At 32.9% G+C, this 19121-nt stretch overlaps 2 protein-coding genes across 2 annotated transcripts; one reads left to right on the top strand and one right to left on the bottom strand.

The window, feature by feature from the left end:
• The first annotated feature begins 22 nt into the window (after positions 1 to 22).
• LOC106662290 (synaptonemal complex protein 1-like) lies at positions 23 to 4211 on the top strand. The gene is made up of 10 exons (XM_014386283.2): positions 23 to 232; positions 287 to 389; positions 492 to 629; positions 694 to 752; positions 820 to 921; positions 987 to 1196; positions 1571 to 1821; positions 1886 to 2098; positions 2158 to 2313; positions 3559 to 4211. The coding sequence occupies exons 1-10, from the start codon at positions 119 to 121 to the stop codon at positions 3680 to 3682; spliced, it is 1470 nt and encodes a 489-aa protein (XP_014241769.1). The 5' UTR covers positions 23 to 118; the 3' UTR covers positions 3683 to 4211.
• Positions 3353 to 18245, bottom strand: LOC106662291 (ceramide synthase 6). The gene is made up of 7 exons (XM_014386284.2): positions 17873 to 18245; positions 10843 to 11076; positions 10673 to 10781; positions 5219 to 5440; positions 5034 to 5152; positions 4823 to 4970; positions 3353 to 4763 (listed from the first exon to the last, which is right to left on the bottom strand). Exons 1-7 carry the CDS (start codon positions 18049 to 18051, stop codon positions 4671 to 4673), a joined length of 1104 nt encoding a protein of 367 aa, XP_014241770.1. The 5' UTR covers positions 18052 to 18245; the 3' UTR covers positions 3353 to 4670.
• Between the last annotated feature and the right edge of the window lie 876 nt (positions 18246 to 19121).

A 19121-nucleotide genomic window follows, 5' to 3' on the forward strand; every position in this document is an offset into this window, starting at 1 on the left:
AGTCAATAGGCCCAGATATGGTCTTTCGCTCTATTGATTGACCAGATTAACCTTGGCAACTGACGTAAACAGGAGTGGGTCAAAAAAGCCGTACAAGAAAATGTGAAAACCAACTCAAATGAGCTTGCCCAATTTGAACCTTTTGAATTTTGAGTTGCCTCCGTCTAAGCATTGTAAATATGTGCTGACCAGCCCGAGGTCACTAAAAGCTTGCAGAAAGGCAGGAATTAAGGTGAATCACTATTACAGCCTTGGGTTTCATTATTACACTAGGCAATTTTTTCAGCCGGTAGATCTGCTTTATAAAAGTTTAAAAGATGTTGAGAAAGAGCTTGAAAACAAGGAAGAAGTACAGGAAAAATACAATTTACACGAAAAAGAAAGACAAAGTAATACATTTCAATTTATTTAATCCACTTATTTTTTAAACTTTATGCAGTACTTAGCAACTTATCTAATATTTATTTCAATGTGTAAATAAATCACTTCAGGGAAGCTTGGTATTTGTCGCAGAATAAGGAATGAACTTTTAATAAAGGGGTACAATTCAAAAAGGCCGAGTACAAAAGATGGATGCACAAGTGGAAAAAATTCTCCAAAACTTCAAAAAGAACTTCCACAACTTCCATGTGGGTTTAAATCAATAAATTATTCTTTTATTTATTTTTTTTTTAATTGATGTAATTTTATTAGGTACAGACTGTCTGAAGAAGTCACCAGAGTGTCAGGAAAATTTTAAAAATGCGCAAAAGGTATAATAATATTATAATTATAAACAGCGTCTAAACTGTTATAAATTCGGTGAATTTTATGTTTTAGGCTCTCTGTGTGGAAATCAATAAGCACAAAGTGAACAATATAGAAAAATTTAATAATGAAAAAGATTCTATTATCGAGGTCACACGCCCGACAGCAGAAAAGGTAAAATTTTCCGACAAACCATCAAATTTTAAAATTTAAATATGCCATTTATATCGTGATTCAAGGTTTCAAAAAAACAAAATGAATATTTGCCAAAATTCAAAAAGCAAAAGTCCCAAACCAGATCACATACGGCTCAGGATTTTCATGATTCAGAACTCATTTCCTGTAATGGTGAAAATGAAGAAAAACAGAGTGAGAAAAGCTATGAAAATTTAGTGAAAAGTTCACTGGAAAAACTAAACTTGAATAGTAACTTAAGCTCGAAGGAACAGGTCTGTTATATTATTATATAATTAATTAATAAAAAACATAAAATCAAAATTTTATAGCTGGTATTAGTTATAAATATGATAACTGCATTATACATCTTGTATTTTTTATATTGTAAAATTAAATAGTAAAATTAGGATTGGTTTTTGTGAAATGATGATCTCTGATCATCCTGATCGGGCTATTGTCACAGGTTTATTGTCACATTGCTGATGGCGAAATATTCCGACAGACAAACCAGCCAGAACTGAGGCAGATCAGCACGATCAAAAACCATCAGGCTACAGATTTAATTTAATAATTTATTATAGCAAATTTTTTATTTCATAAATTGTAAAATATATTAATCCATTTTTTTTTATTTTTTTTTTTATAGATGAATTATTCAGCAGATTATTTGCCAAACATAACAAAAAAGAATGAAATAGTATTCGAGGACATTAACAACAACCATGATGTCAAACTTACCGACAAGCCTTCTTCCAGGCCAGGGTCTTCTAGGAAAAAATCCAAAGAGAAGAAAAGGGCGAGAACGTCAGAACACAGAAAACACCTGGACAACATCAAATTGCAATATTCCGATCCTGAATATTGTCTGTACAAGTACAAACAAGTGATTGAAAATAGGTAAATAGGACTAGTTAAAAAAAAATCAATATTACCTCTGAGATTTTTTTTGTGTGTGCTTTAGCATAGACCGAGAAATAAAGGAACAAGATGTCAAAAGGGTTCAGAGGCAGATAGAAGAAGGTATGGAGCGTTGGCAAGACAGAATTCTTCTTCTGCAATGGTTGGACTCGGAAAGAGCACAGGAGCAAGTCGCCAAAGGGATTGAGGTCAAAGTTGAAAGGCTGCAGCAAAAACAGAGAAACAAAGAAATCCTGCATACAATGAACATCAACAAGTACGGCTTGCTATTTTCAATTATTTTTTAAAATTTATTTCTGTCTCATTTTTTTACAGGGTTAAACAGGAAGAAGATCTAAAAGCTGAATTATTGCGAAGAGAGATAGAAAACAAAAATAAAAAAATACAAGTTCTCCACCAAGAAAAAGAAAGGGTCATTTGTGAATCAAAAAGCCGAGCACATACAGTTTCCGAAATAAAAGAACAAATTAGGTAAATAAATTTATCAAATATTTGTATTATCTTAAAATATATAAAAGATCAATCATTTTCTTTTTTAAAATAAGCATATTAGAAAACTATTTTATTAATAATGCCAACACTATTTTTGTATTTTCTGGAATTTTGGCGACAATTCAGGATTGTTTTTAAGTACATATATACAAGTTTATATACTTTAAAGTTAATTATCCCAATCTTTTTGGAGGTCAATTTTAAGGGGCCGCGGTGGCCAAATGGTTAGGTCATTTGACTCATATTTGCCACACTAGCGTTTCTGGGTTCGTATCCCAATATAACCTTTGAAATTTTAATTGCAATTAATTGAATAGTATTGTAGAGGTTCTGACCCAGCGTTAAGTCCTCCTGGACAATTGATTGGCAGTAAAGTCCAGTCGTTTGGGACTGCATCAGAGCCCTGTCAGACATTGGGGAAAATAACAAAATTACCCTTATCTGGGTGCCAGGGCACACAGAGGGGCAATGAATAAGCCGACAAATTCCAAAGAAAGCTCAATGAGGACACCTATTGGCTCTGAACACTTTTGTAGCATACCAAAAATGCTGATCCATTAGACAATGGATTAAAAATAAGTCCTCTGTTAAATGAGAAGTAGCCCAGGACAGAGGCAAATATATATTTAGAACAATATTTTTTAATGAATAACAATTTTTAGTAATTATCGATTTAATTATCTAAAAAAAATAAATTTAAGAAATGGAAAGTACAACCTGAATTTGAAGCCATAGTACTTCCAACTGAGAAAGCATGTTTTTATTGTTTTAGAAAAAAAATCAAACCCCAGGGGGTTAATATGACCGCATAATAGCAAATCTCCAAAAAAAAAATATTTTAAAAACTTTTGTTTGAAAATACAAAACTTAAAAAATTGATCTTTAGCATGATACTTATTAATTTTTTTTCTTTTTTTTATGTACCTATCTGTGCTTACTTGCTAATTGCAAAATATAAATATTTATATACATTTAAATACAGGAAGGAAAGGCTAAAATAAAAAAAAGTACAAATTTGTATAAGCTATATTTTTTATATAATAAAAACCAACAGAAAATTGTTAAACAGAAATTAAATAAATATCCTCAAAAAGATATAAGGAAGCTTTTAGAAGGCATTTTTAAAGTCAAAGTAGTAACACCTTTTCAAAAATTCTAGAAGACGAAAACAATTTGTCTGCTGTTCAATCGACAGAAGTTACAATTTACAATTTTTCTTTACAGGAATATAATGACACCAGAAACGTTCGACAAGAAGATTTCAAAATACGGGTTCGCAAAAAAAGTCCTCACACCACCCGGGATGTGCCCACGCATAATGCAACGCTCGCATATAAGGCTTGGTTAAAAGATGAACCAGCTCCAAAGCTTCCATTGCAAAAACAAAACTGATGCACTAATTTTTTTTTTAGATGTTAGAGAGAAAAAAGTTCTGCTAGAGTGCATTTGTTAATAGATTATTTATTACATTTTATAGTACTTAAAAATAAGAAATTTTAGGAAGAAAACAAACTGTAATTAACTAGCTTTTGATACCTATGTTATTAACAAAATTTGAAAATATACGGAAACAAATAATGCAGGATATTTATGACAATATAAAGTTCATCGCTAGCATATATATCCTGCATATTTGTATTTTATTGCACCTATCGATTCAAAGTTCCTATCCTCAGTCTTCAATTGTACAATTTAAAAAAAAATATATAAAGAATAATCCACTTTGTCTGAATCATTCATTGATTTTGCAAAAACTTCTACTCACAAAAACAAAAACAAAAAAGATATGTGGTAAAACATTTAAGCAGTACACTTATGTACACTCTCGGCGCCAAAGTTGAATTCCAAACCAACACAGTGCAGAGGAGAAAAATACATTCCAAAAAATTATGAATATAAGTTGTAAATTTAATTTGTAAGCTGACAGAAAAAAAATCATTTCTTCTCCATTCTTATTTTTTAGTGTAAGTTGTTCCCAAATTTATATTTTACGAACACTCAATAACACATACGTTAGTCACATTTAAAAAAAAAAGAAAGTCTAATACCGTTTTTAGGTTTTTCAAACCCCACTTATAAAATTAAAAAAGAAAAAGAAGTATCTATATCACGTACACTTTATTAATTTGAATGAAAACAAGTGAGGATTTCCAATTTATTTTTTTTTCCTTATTCAAAGATCTTTGGTATATATATACATGTTCAACAACAAAAAATCCGATCTAAAATTTTCTTTCCTTTAACTTCCAATATACATATAAAACAGATGTATATAACATTATATACACGAGAACATTATGTGGAATGGACAAGGCAACAAGGCAAACCGCACACGTTCACTGCATCTTTTTAACAACGTTGTTAGCTTGAGAGTTGGTCGAAGCATCGGAAAGATCTTCACTTGATGAACTACGTATATCTCCCTCCATCTGTGAACATAAAATATAAAATTAAACTATGAACACATACGTTTTTAAAACTTCGTTACCTGTCCAGCCGAAATTGCATTATAAGCTATTTTAAGAATGAGGTGAGTCCAAAATATATGGAGTGCAAGGAGTAAACATAAGAGTCCGTTAAATATGTAATAAGCTGGAAACATAGTGTTAACAATCCTAGGAGCACGAACTGTTGTGCTGTAACAAAAAAAAACAAGGGTAAGTACAAAAACAAACTTAAAAGTTTCTGTACAAAGATACCTGTATAGGATCCAACATGGGTAAATTCCTATTCTAGTAACAAGCCATAATACAGTGAAAATGGCAAAGAGTGTATCACAAATTTTCTGGTACTTGGCATACTTAGCCATTTTGGCAGCCTGCAACCAAAACAAAAAAAAGTTTCAACCTTTTTTCCCCCGTGTGTATTTTTTTGTGACAATCACCTCGAGGAAAATGTCAGCACAGTCATGAACAAGCAAAACAAGCGTTCCGACCCTCTCAAGATTGCAGACCCAAGAGAACGCCATGAGAAGAATGGTGGCAATGTGGTGGACGAACATTTGCCAGAAATCCTTTCGCTTCACATCCCTGAACTGCGAGACGGTGAGAGACCAGTAGAAAGACAGTGATATCATGTAATACCACCATGTATCATTTGTAACACTCTGAAACAACAACGAATGAATACAAATTATAAAAAATAATAATACATAAGAGTAGTAAGAAAGAATATAAATTAATTTTTATGCAAAGAAGGTTAAGATGAAAATTTAAGTCATGAGTAGAACTCGAACCCACGACATCCGGGTGCTTTACCACCCGAGTTATCTTAACTCCTCATCTCAACTGACAACTATTTATATTTTCCCTCTTTTTCAGCCAATATTCAAACATCATGGCATCATCTTTGCATAAAAATTAATATATATATTAAAAACTGATTAAGGTGTTAAGTCGACAGAATTCTGTTTATTTTAATACACTCAGTAATACAAAATATGTTCATATCAAGGGGGAAGCATTCTATAAATTGAAATGGATCCACTTCCCCTCTTTATAATTTCAAACTTTTTCCTTGTGTTCCTCTAACTTTCCATGTTTCCTTTGCAGCCCAGTTTCTTCAATTTTTCTCTAGATTGTTATGTTTAGCGGTCAGTGTTTGGTCAATGTGCTCTCAGCAAAGGTCTCTTTGGAAAATCATTTAGGCTAAGGTCACACTGGAAGCATTCTGCTTGGTGCCTAGTCACCTGCTACCTAATGCCTGCGTGTTTGGTGGCCACACCAAAGCATGTTGCCATAGTTATGATGATCGTGCACAGTGGTGAAACGTTCCTCTCAAAATTGTCTCGGCAAATGATTTTGACAGAAAATATTTCTTTGAAATATGAATGATTGTGGAAAGTCCCTTCATGCTGGGTGCACATATTAATCGTGAGATAAAAATGGAGAATTTACAGTGTTGAGCAAACAACTTCAGAAGTATGAGGACAAGTTTTTGGATACATATGACCCATACAAAAACAAGTTTAATACATGGTAAGAAAAAAGAACTTTGAAAACTGCAGCTATTAATGTGTTGTCATCTCTGATCGGATTTTAAAAATCAAATATATAATGTTCATGATCTATTTCTAATTTTTCATTATTTTTAAGTTGCTTTATAAGTGTAAGTACAATTTAAGTAAGAATTTTTAAAAATAAATAGTAACTTTTAATAATTTGAATTTTTCCCTTTCCTGTTGATAATTGAACATCTTTGATTGAATATATAAAATATATTTTGCATTGTATAAATTCACTTTTCCACATCCTAAATGTATTTGTTAAATGTAAACAATGTTTGTAAATTCCAGGCCCTGAAGATGATCTCAATAAAGATCGAAACGTTGGCACGATAAAGAAAATGTTTTTCTGAAACCTACATCACACCAGTCCACATCTCACGATTTCTGAATAATTATCGATTAACCGTCACTAATCATCACACATTGAACATCTTGTTAATTCACTCTCCAATTGACTCTATTTCAATTAACAATTTGAATTATTTTTGTAGTCACTTGGGTTTCGACTTATCAAGAGTCGACTGTATATGATTATGGATAAGAAAACAACGAGGAATATAAATACTTTACCAGGGAGACCGAGCGGCTGAGTGGTTAAGGTGTCTGACTCAAATTTGCAGTCCTAGCGGTTCTGAAATGGAATCCAGTCATAGCCCTTTAACTTTTATTTGAAAATTATTTGTGTCACACCAATGACCTGATACAATGATACAAGGTTCATCATTGGAAGAGTCCCCGGTTCAAATATCAGTAGCCTGAATACAAACCCAAAATACAAATGATCTTTTTTTTCCAAAAACACCGGAAGCATGAGAGTTGATATGACCTCATAGTTGACCCCCCCCCCAAATAAAAATAAATAAATAAATTCACTAATGTCGTGGTCCGCTTGACCAATTAATATTACAATTAATTAAGGTTTTTAGTTGAGCTAAAAAAGTCAATGGAACGAGCGGGATTTGAACCCACGATCTTCGGCTTGATACGCCGCTGCTCTACCACTTGAGCTATTGTGACCTCGATTCACTCAGACACCAACTTCCCATCTCAATCGCACCTTTTGAATTTTCCCTCCTTTTTGCCATTTTTCAAATTTCGTGTAATCGGATTGGATTCTCGACAACAAATGAAATGGCCACGGAGAGCTTTAGTGAAGTATACTTCATTTCAAATCATTAAATTCACTAATTCCGTGGTCCGTTTGACCAATTAATATATTACAATTAATTAAGGTTTTTAGTTGAGATAAAAAAAGTCAATGGTGGAAAATGTGTGTAATTATTAAAAGAGAAAGTAAATGAATTGTTAAGTATTCAATTAAACTTAAGACTTTTCCCACATTTTCCAATAACGGCTGAGCCTTATTTTTATCTACTTAATTTATCTAATGACTATGGTAAAGCATAAATATATAAATAAAAAGAAAAGAAAAACTATAAGATATAACTTTGACGCCTCGAATCTTGAAATTAATCTCATAAAATTGTATAAACTATATTTCTGAAATTCGGTCATTACTGATCATTTTCATCAAAATTCAGGTTCATCACCCCACAACCAGGCAGAGAAATCTAATAACTTTACTATTATTACTACTGATTTATTACTATTATTACTGATTTATATATATAACTCAAATCTGCACACACATGTACAGAGTTGAGCCTATTGCTTCTCGCAGTCCAGCTTTTGTAAATTATAATAAATTACTGCCAGGCATGGAGAATCACCCACCCCAGGTGTTGGCAGTCAGAGGTCAGACCTCGGTCTTATCTGTCCGGCTGCCAAGGTAGGGCTCCAGGGACAGCCAACAGCTAGGTCATTTCACACCCCAACTCAATAAATTCCTAAAAACCCCATTCACTCTCTCACTCACTCTTAAATACGTTCTTTCTTATTTACATACCACTCAGTTAAGGTGGTGAAGTTGCGATAGTCCTCCGTCACTCTTTACACCTATTATATAACTAAAATTATTGAGGATCGATGGGGTACTCAACATTCTGTCATTAGCCTTCTCACACTACATTTATGCTAATAAATACATTCACTCTCAACCCACACCAATGGCACAAAACTATTCAGTATTAAATACAACCTGTATCCTCCAAAAATCAGAATGGGGACCCCCAGGATACTCACTGCCATGCTCAAGCACGTTATATGGAGTGGCATTTCTACACGCTCTCTATATGGAGCCAAAAAATTGCATCTTCAACTAGCTGAGTCAAATAGTGCAACCTTTCTCTATGCAGGGGTTTTGACCAAAAAGTAAGTGTCTGTGTGCCAACCTATCCTTAATCGGATGAGGTCCTTCTAGAATCAAATCCTCCTATAAACAGTGCTCTTGATACTAAACTTTTATTTTTTAATCGATTATGAATATTAACATGGGCAAGAGTTTCCCCGAACAGTGATAATGGTAGGCTCGTCCCCATCTGGCAAGCCTATCTACTTTTTGATTCACTTATTCTTTGATTGTAAGCATGTTTATTGTTCTTGGTTATTTATTTGATTATTTATTCATGTGTCTGAGTTAGTTGGTTATTTATTTGGTAGATTATTTATTTATATTTAATTTTCTTTTATTTATTTAGTTACTTATTTGCTTGATGGTTCTATTGTGGTATGCCCTAAAGGCAAAGCAAAAACAAAATTATCAATATTAATTTATTTATGTATCACCTTCAGTGCGTTTTCACTGCCTTAAGACACAAATATTAATCAGCTATAGCTATAATTTCGTGACAAAAAGATATTTTCTACTCGACAAGAAATCATAAATTTTCATTAATTTCATATTTTAGGCCAGGTGAATTAATGAACGATGAAGGACTGACAGTTATTGATTTTCCGAGCGAATGGTGTTGATTATTATCTTGAGATAATCAATCCCCGTCTGGCAACATTGTGGCAAGCTTTCACTCTATTTATTCACCAAAAAGACTGTAAAGAATAGAATATAATTTTGACCAACATTCAACTCTAAACGGGAAATTAAAAATATATAAAAAATAATTATTATTACAAATTTTGTAATCTTATTTTATTTGGATTGTTTATTTATATAAATCATTAATTTTTTTATGAAATTGACTTAATTAGCCTTTTTAGTCTTATGTTAGCCTTTTTTTACAACACTTCATATTAAACAATTTAATGCTTAGGCAAAAATCAATTATTTAAATATTAAAAACAAACCCAATCTACTAAATTTAATTAATATTGCTTTATTATTGTAATAAGCATGACGCTGTCCATCTATTTGGCTTTTGAGGACGGATAAAGAGTGATTATTTCAGTTTTTCAGTGTGGATCTTGTATTTTGTTAGCATCCCATTTCTTTACCGGCTTAAAAAAGATTTCTAAAGCTATTACATGACCAGAAAGCACAATTGGTAAATAAGGTAGACCCCACGTTGTTGATGAAAGGAGTGGAGGAAAAATTACACATTGAGAGATAAAATGACCTTTTATCTATGGGCAATGTGGGGCACTATCTCTTTTCACGAGTTTACACATTTTACTCACATTTACAAAAGGAAAAAATTCAACTTCAAACATGCCAATAACTAAGAAATTCTCAAAATATAGTTCAACGAGATATATTTGTTTAAATTAAATTGTTCAAATTCCTGCTAGCAATACGTGTTTAAAATTTGTGTAATGATAACAAAACGTATGATTCATCGAATGTACACAATGAAAACTAACCACGTAGTGATTATTGTAAGGGTTAATGTGTAATAAACATTAATAAATATTTTGAATCAATAAATACTCCTGTACTGTTTCATAGTTAATGTCCAAGACAATTTATTTGTAAGTAATGAAAAACGCTAAGTAATTCATAATTCTAGGCTACGATGGCATTTGGGTTAATATACGACTATTAACCACGATTGATATACAATTCAAGTCAAATTAGAGAAATTCTTTGAACAAGTTTGGTTCTTTTTTCCACTCTCTTGATTTTAGGGAAAGAAATTGGTCATTTTTTGTGTGAACATTTTATTTTGAACTATTTAAAAGAGATTTTGGTTTGAAATTTAAATTTTTTAAATATTGGGCATTGCAAGGTGAAGCCTGATTATTAAAATAAATTTGTATTTTCAGTTTTAATTAACATAAAAAACTAAAAATGAAAAACTAATTTTTTTATGGGGATGAAAAAATAAAGTATACATTTTTTTCTGTACCAGGAAGTGCTATTAGTGATCAGATAAAAAAAACTCGTTTCAATGAATATGGATATTGTGTATTCATTGTGATCATGTAGGAAATGAGGAATGACATCAGCGATGCAGTCGACAGATAAATACAATACAATACCTGATGAGGATAGTTGGTCCAACACTCATCGATATTCCAAAGCCAAGGTTTGTCCCAAAGGCAATAGAGGCCAAAAAGGAAGGAATAGGTGTAGTAAAGGCACCTCCAGCTGAAAATTACATACCGTCAGTCTTGAATTTTTAAAAAGCCGACAGAGAAATATTATAGACCTGTTTTCACAAAATTTTGTGAGGGTGGACGGCTTTTCCTGCGCCCTCCTTAATCTCAGCCACCTTTCGATCTGCCTCTGGCTGAGGTCCGTCTGCTTCGAGATGTGCGTCACTTCTTTGTGACTCATCTTGCTGTTCTGTTTGTAGGCTTTTTCCAAATAATCGTTTACAGGGGCTTTCTTCGGCTTGGAACCCCTGATGCCCAACGACGTGCCAAACGGAGCAAACACATACCTGGGAGAGAAAAAAAATTATGAAGCTTTTATTAATAAAATTAATTAGTGTTATTAAGTTATTTATTTCCATTCCTTCGAGCTTGAAACCTTTAAACAAAATACATAATAAACATGACAAATTGTTATACTAGGTGAAACAAGCTTTTCCAAATTTATGAATTATCCAGATTTAAACTCTAACAGGAAGCAATCATTCACTTTAGTACTTTGTAGGCTTTTTAGTTAGAAAATAAAGAGAAAAGAAAAAAGAACTTAACACAACAAACTTAATTAGGAAAGAACAAAATGAATCCGCCATTACACTCGTATATTTTAAAAAATTTAAACATTTTTAATAATTAATTTTCACAGATATGACAAATTAACAATACAAAATTGTTCCACGATTATAAAAATTAATAAACCCTGCTTTTAATAACTCCTTCTAATGGCTTTTAAAACATACCTGTACAAATTATACCAACTTGTACCATAGCATATTGGAAGTACAATAAAAACTTGCAACAAATATTTTCAATTGATCAATTTATTTTGTTTATTTAGATATAGCTGTATTCATCAAAGTTTGTGTACCTTTAGAATGGGGGTCTGATATTAATTTTTCACTCGGAGATTACATCTTGAGCTATATTTACACATCTAGACATCCAATGTTTAAAATTGAAATTAAGAAGTTCACACCTGTTTAAAATTATCTTGTACTAAAATGTACTATGTATACTAAATATCTTTAAAATTATTATCATTACTGACTGATTTTTTGGGGCCATAGCTCACACTTAAAAAGGTTTTTCTAATTCAAAAAAGAATCATTCGCGTTATATCCTGGGCTGGCTATCGCGACTTATGTAGAGAGCTTTTAAAAAAATTAAAAATCCTGATACTGCTTATACATTCTATCCTTCACAATTTTTACTGTTAAGCACAAACAAATGCTAGTCAAAAACTCACATATTCATGGGTTGAAATTAAAAGGGCAAACAATATCTTCTATATAATGAAAATTATGCAAATTAATAGTAGAAATGTATTTTATAAATGTATGATAATACATGACTCCCACCTGATGTTAACAATTATGATAACTTGCCTTCATTTAAGCGTCGTTTGAAAGATTTTCTATTTTAGAATGCTTTTTACAGTGTGGAGAAGTTCCTAAATTTTTATTACTATTACATGCAGGCAATTTATAAATTATGTATTTTAATTGACGATGTACTTTGTATTTTGCGGCAATAAATTGTTTTTATTCATTTATTAAACCTTGAAGTGGTGACCTTATTCAGACAATATCCCCCAAATGGAATAAATTTAGCTGTAGGATCTGAAAGGCTGAGACATAACAAATGAGTAAGACACGCTCTTAAATATTTATATTGTCTGACTGTTTAAAGATCGTTAGTTTTGACTGAATTTATTCACAATGTCCGAAGATACAATATTTAATTAGTATTATTTCAAACATAAAAAAATATAAAAATCAAACGGCAAAAGTCATGCTTTTTACATATGGACTCCTATGATGTCTTTATAAGATCCCAATTTGAAAAAGAGTAGAACAGTAGAATAAAAAGAACAAAACATATTCAGTTCACGTATCCCAATTATTGTATTTTAAAGTTGTTCAATCAATGTGGAATCGGGGACAAATCTGACAGTAGAAGTCTGTTTAATTTAGTTCAACGTTAGGTGAAATTTTAAAAGAATTGAAGATGGTGGGAACACATCTAACAGACAGTTTCTACTTTTATCACATTCTAGTATACTAATCTACTGTTTTTTGTTGTTGTTTTTAATGAAGATTGTCTTTATTTTTATTAGTAACAGGAACTTTATCTTATAGTGATGTGTCAGTCTTTATCTTACACGCCTTAACCAGTTGGCCACCAATGGCCCAAGGGTCATCTCTTGTCTTCTGTTATTCTCCATGTTTGTGAATAGTTTATCTGAATACTTTAACGGTGCATCTATGAAAGTGGAAATTATAAAAGTATGGTATTTATTTTATGCCAAACACATGTAAATTAATCTACTTGAAAACTGGATTGTTTCTTGTCTTTATCACAATAAAGAAAACAAATATCTAGCTTTCTCTCAGTAGGCAAAAATTGAAGAAAATATTAGGCCTTTTACACAGGCCATTGCCTATTTAATTCACACCTCAAAAATAAAACTAATTAAATTTTTTTTTTTTTTAAATTAAAAGGGGGAAAACAGAAAGAAACATGTTGACAATATCATTACAACATGCCCTTTGTGAGAGTAAAGCATTAGACCAGAAACAGTATAACATTTTCGGAAAGGCAATATTAACACCTTAAGAGATAAGCAAAGAGGATTCCCAAAAAGTGCCAAACTACTTCAAGGGTAATGCATTTGTCGAGGTTTGGAAATAAAGAAAAGGATCAATTCCGCAATAGTTCTTTTTGGTCGTAATGGAAAAAAGCGAGACTTTGGTCACCAGAGCCCCCAAAGAAGAAAGAATGTCATCTGTAGAAAAGAAGACATTTATAACGAAGTATTCAATAAACCATTCAAGTTAAAAAAAAAATAATAATAATAATTTTTATGTAAGGACTTGGTTGAAATGAACCAACAATTTATAAAATTAAAAAGAATAATTAATTGAAAGAAGTTATTTGGTCAATCAGACCATTAAACATAATAGATTTAATAATAATAATAATAATAATAATAATAATAATAATAATAATAATAATAATAATAATAGGGAGAGATCACCTGACTATAAAACGTGTAACAAACAAGAATTTCCGCTATAAACAAAAGAGGAGATAATAGACAGCCCAAGTGTTATGTAGATTAAATTATCAGCTATAAAATTAGGAAAATGTCATGCATATAAGAAAATAAATTTATAATTCCCAACTGCAAAAGTGCACCCAAACAATGAAAATTGAAACAAACTGATCAAGAAAATGTAAAATTAACATAAGAAAACCAAGTTTTCAGGGATGTTAATTTACATGTATCTGCCCTAAACTAAATAAGGCAAATGTCACATGTATGACAGAAGAATTTTATAAATTCCAAATTTCCAAACTACATATGTGCACCCAACCAATGAAATATTCAGCTAAACCGTTTGAAAACATGGAGAATACAAGCTGAGACAAGTAGATAGTATTATTAGCATTAAGTAGATTAATTTCCACATATATCTGTCTTAAACTAAATTAGGAAAATGTTGCATATATAAGGGAAGAAATTTATAATTGCCAAATGCCAAAGGTGCACCCAAATTGTTCAAAAACATGAAGAAAAAAACAAAGCCAAGAGACAACCTTTGCATCATCGATGGCCACAACGGTTAAGGCGATACAGTAACTCATCACTGTAAAATAACCCTAACCATCCCTAAGATAAAGGTCTTGGATACTAATAAACCAAATTAATTGAGGTCAGAAATTCATGAGTTTTAATACAAATTACTTTTGGTCTGATAGAAAATTCACTAAAACATCAGAAAATCGTTTAGTGATACATTAAAATTTAACAATTTATTTCCTAGTTTTGCTCTTAATAACATGTATTACCTCCTCTGATCCTCTAGCCTCGCAGAGGGCCTTAAGACGCCTAGGTGTGAGTTGAATAAATAAGCAACCGGATTTCATCTTGTGAAACAGAATCTCATTGTTCAATAAGAGCGGTTTAAAGCTGATCAAAATTTATTGGAGACTGGAACAATGTTTAACCTGACTCTTTATCGTGTCCCATATGTGTTCTATGGAATTCATGTCAAGAGAACGCACCTCCAAGTAATGGGTGACACTTGAGCTACATGTGATCGAGCATTATCATGCATTAATACAATGATTTCCCAACAAATGGAGTGAATGGGACAGTTCCAGAAGAACTTTCTCAGTGTACCTTAGTACAGACAAAGATCCATTATTTACGATAATCAGTTTGGTATGGGCATGGACTGATTGATTCCATCCCCTCATCTGTAAAGAAAACAGGCCCCCCCCCCATTGTTCAAATATCCAGCAAGATGCTGATTTGAGAATAGCCTTTCATCTTCTTTATCTTGGAGACTAGGCTATTCTCACGAAGCCTTCGGCTAATTATTTTATAGCTCACCATTACATTACAGACCGCTGACTACCTCTCAAGAAAGCTGTTAAATGACAGTTCTGTAGTGCATTAAGAGCAATAAACTCGTCATCTTTAACCATCGTACATCGCAGTCAATCACTACCTTCACTTCAATCGAGGCTTCCGGTAGCCCTAAGACCACATGCACGGTAAAGCACTGCTCCTCCTGGGCTAATCTTTTTTTTTCTCTCAAATTTATTGTTCCATCAAAGAAAACAATTTAAAAAACTAACAACTAAACTAAAGATTTTCAATACCTTACGTAAAGATTAATTAATTGAAAGAAATTACTTGGAAATCTATTAGATTTTATGTTTAATCTAAACAGTGTAAAACGATTAGTAACAGTATAAAAGTAAACAAGTTATTAAAGTTGGATTTATGGATTATTAATACTTTATACCTTAAAAAAGTCTATTATGGAATGTGTCCGGTTTTTTGTCTTTGAATGTGTGTACAAGAGAAGAAATTTATAATTGCCATACAGAAAGGTATGTAGTATTAAACTAAGTTCATGGAAAATAAAAACAAAGACAAGTGACAACATTGTCTTTAATTATGCAATTAGACTAATTTTCATGTACCTGTCATACAGTAAACAAAGAAAATACATAAAAGAGAAGAAATTTATAGTTCCAAAAATGAAAAAGTGCAACCTATCATTGAAGTTATTGAGGGTAAGCCCTTTAAAGAACATGGAGAATAAAATGGAAAACAAGAAACAACCAAGGTTTTAAACCGGAGGTCATGGGTTCAAGCCCAGCGTGTGTCACTAATTTTTCAACTCAACCACATTTTACATAAAAATTATAACTCAGTTTTAAGTAGAATAATTTACGTGTATCTGTCATAATAGGGCAGCCCAATTTAGGAAAAGTCATGTGTACAACAGAAGAAATTTATAATTTCAAAACTGCAAGGTGCACCCAACTATGAAGAATCCAGCTAAACTGTTCGAAAACATGAAGAATACAAGGAGAGACAAGAGACAACCTTGTTCAACCCACACTTTTAATATATTGGCCTACACTATCATTGTTATCTCTACAACTAAAAGTCAACAGGGCTGTAAAAACATTTTATCTTATTCGAAGACAGGTAGTGTCAAATTAAGCCGACCTCATCGTATTAACCGAAGTAGGTATGTAAAATGAGTCAGTTATGTTTTTACTGCCTGTACCACGTATAAAATGAGCATATTATGATATTGGTGCAATGTCGTCAAAAACGCATCAGTCAATTTTAAACAAATATTTAATTAGTCATTAAGGGTGAACTTTACTGTAAACATCGCTGAGCCTGTCAACAAGCAGAATGCTGCTGATTTCATAATTTTTGTATGCTGATAACTGTGACCTGATGAAAGCTTGGTTTTTGCGAGTATGCAAGTTTTTGGTAATGCACTCTTCTCCGCCAGTCATACTTGTGCAGGCGCAGTAGACAGGTTTGTTTTTGTTCCAGCGAACCGTTCGAACCCTAGTTTTTCTTAGAGATTAAAATACTAGGTTGCTTAATAATAAATTTATAAAAGTTAAAACGATGTCCCCCCCTACCGGCTCTTTTTACATCAGGAATTAGATTCGTGAGCATTTCCACCTCGGGTAGAGATGAGACTGGCTCAATTTGCCATCATCCTCAAAGACATGTGGGTTACGCTGTGCATATGTTTTTGCCTGATTTTCATTTAATCACAGTTCGTGCTAAATAAGCAATGAGTTAATTGTCCGGTAATCACCTTCTCACGTATGTTGACATATAAGCCCTACTCAGTACTCGGACAAAGTGACAGACTGTTCCTCACTGAAAATAGCAAGCTGGGTTTCCACTGTGCAAAAAAATCATTTTTCCGACAAAACATGAGAATTACTTCCGAAACATCTTGGGTTAACTATTTACACAAGGCAAAAAACCAAGAGGTGAAACAACATGAGCCATCAGTAGCACGGTCATTTATAACATCAACTGCTGCATTAGAGTTTGCTATCATGCCAATACTTTCTGTTGTATATTTTGCCTTTTCCCATTTTGATGATCATTTCCTTCCATGCATCCTCTCTCTTATTCTTGTTCTGATGAGTTTTATCTTTAGCATCACACAAAAATCAGTAGCTCTGGTACATTCGTATAAGACGAAGGCAGTCCTCCTGGTTTATTCTGGTACTCGAGACCAGTGTTTTACACACAGCCGAACGCTTTGATAGGCACTAAAATGGTCAGCTCAACACAAAACATCCTCGCACCAAAACTTTCAGTCCCGACTGTCTCCACTACACAAGACGAATTTCACAGAAATCGCACGAGTGAATTTCGCGCAGTGGAACCGCAGTACAATGTCAAAACGTGTATGAGTAGTTTGACAAATCTGCGAGTGAAGACAGACTGTCGGTTCAGCACGAGTTCACAGACTCGCAGACCAACACCCAGCATCACCTTTAATTATAGTTTTATCTAAGAGAAAGACGATGTATTGTTAATGTTTCAAATGCACGTCGAAGTTATGTAAGAAATTAGTTATATCTAATCGAACTGTGTTTTCTTGGAACAAGACGGTTTAAGTTGTTTTTTTTTAAATCGGTAATTTGTTTGGGTGTGTGTGTGTGTGTGTGTGTGAAGATAAGAGATAAGTGAAAGGAATATACCTTGGATTGTTTAAAAAAATTATTTAAAAAACTCACCATTCTAGTAAATACCGTAGTAACAGCAGGCCGAGTGCCATGGGCAAAGGGTAGTAGAGATGAGTATGGTCGGTGTATTGGATTTTTTCATTTGGAACTAAGTCGGCCCATGTGACATTCGGAGGTAGCCAGACTTTTGGAGACCAAAAGGCCTCAATGAAGTCGCCCAGGAAGCCCATTTCGCCACCGGAGCCGGGCTGAAACGGAGGAGACGGAAAGGCGGACGACGACCCAGTTGGTTGCGAGAACTTTTTCCTCCTACACGAGCAGAATCGGTTCGGCAATTGGGGTTTTGCTTTGGATCCGGCACTCCCCAGTCGGCGACTTCCTCCCTCCCAACAGTTACGAGTTACGAGGATCCATTGACAATGTCTCTTGCCAACATAAACGGATCCGATGGCCGTTTTCCCCGCCCTCGACGCCCGCGCCCTCCCACGAACCGGTCCACAGCACAACTCGAAAAATAGGGAAATTACGTTTTATACTTTTTTTAAAATATAATTTCAAAGTGCAAAAACTTGGATTATCAATGAAAGACAAAAGTCAGTATTAAACTTTCAAAACTATCGGGTTAGTTTGAAAGAAATCAATTCCACATGGAGTCCATTTTGTAAAGACAGACTAGGAGAGACCAGGTTGATGGGTCAAATATTGGACACGTATCCTCCACTTCTTGTGAATAGGCCTTAAAAAATAATAGGCTTAAAAAAAATTAAAAAAATTAAATAAAAATTAAAAATAAAAAGTTGAAAATTGAATTTTTTTGTTTTTTTAATATTTTTATTTTGATGTTCTACATGTTCAAATCAATAATGTGAATATATCATTTTACAAATTCAAAATGTGTAAACTTGGATTATCAATGAAAAACAAAATTCAATTCACTAATTTCGTGGTCCCTTGACTAATTAATATATTACAATTAATTAAGGTTTTTAGTTGAGATTAAAAAAAGAGAGAGATTGAAAAATGGCAAAAAGGAGGGAAAATTCAAAAGGTGAGGTTGAGATGGGCAGTTAGTGTCCGAGTGGATTGAGGTCACGATAGCTCAAGTGGTAGAGCAGGGGCGTATCTAGCCGAAGATCGTGGGTTCGAATCCCGCTCGTGCCATTGACTTTTTTATCTCAACTAAAAACCTTAATTAACAAAATTCAATATTCAACAATAAAAACTATGGGGTTAGTTCGAAAGAAATCAAATCCACATGGTGTCCATTTTGTAAAGATATTTATTATAATCCTGGGCAACT

Source organism: Cimex lectularius, unplaced genomic scaffold (assembly GCF_000648675.2).
Source record: "Cimex lectularius strain Harlan isolate CLEC.00 unplaced genomic scaffold, Clec_2.1 scaffold106, whole genome shotgun sequence".
Classification (NCBI taxonomy): domain Eukaryota; kingdom Metazoa; phylum Arthropoda; class Insecta; order Hemiptera; family Cimicidae; genus Cimex; species Cimex lectularius.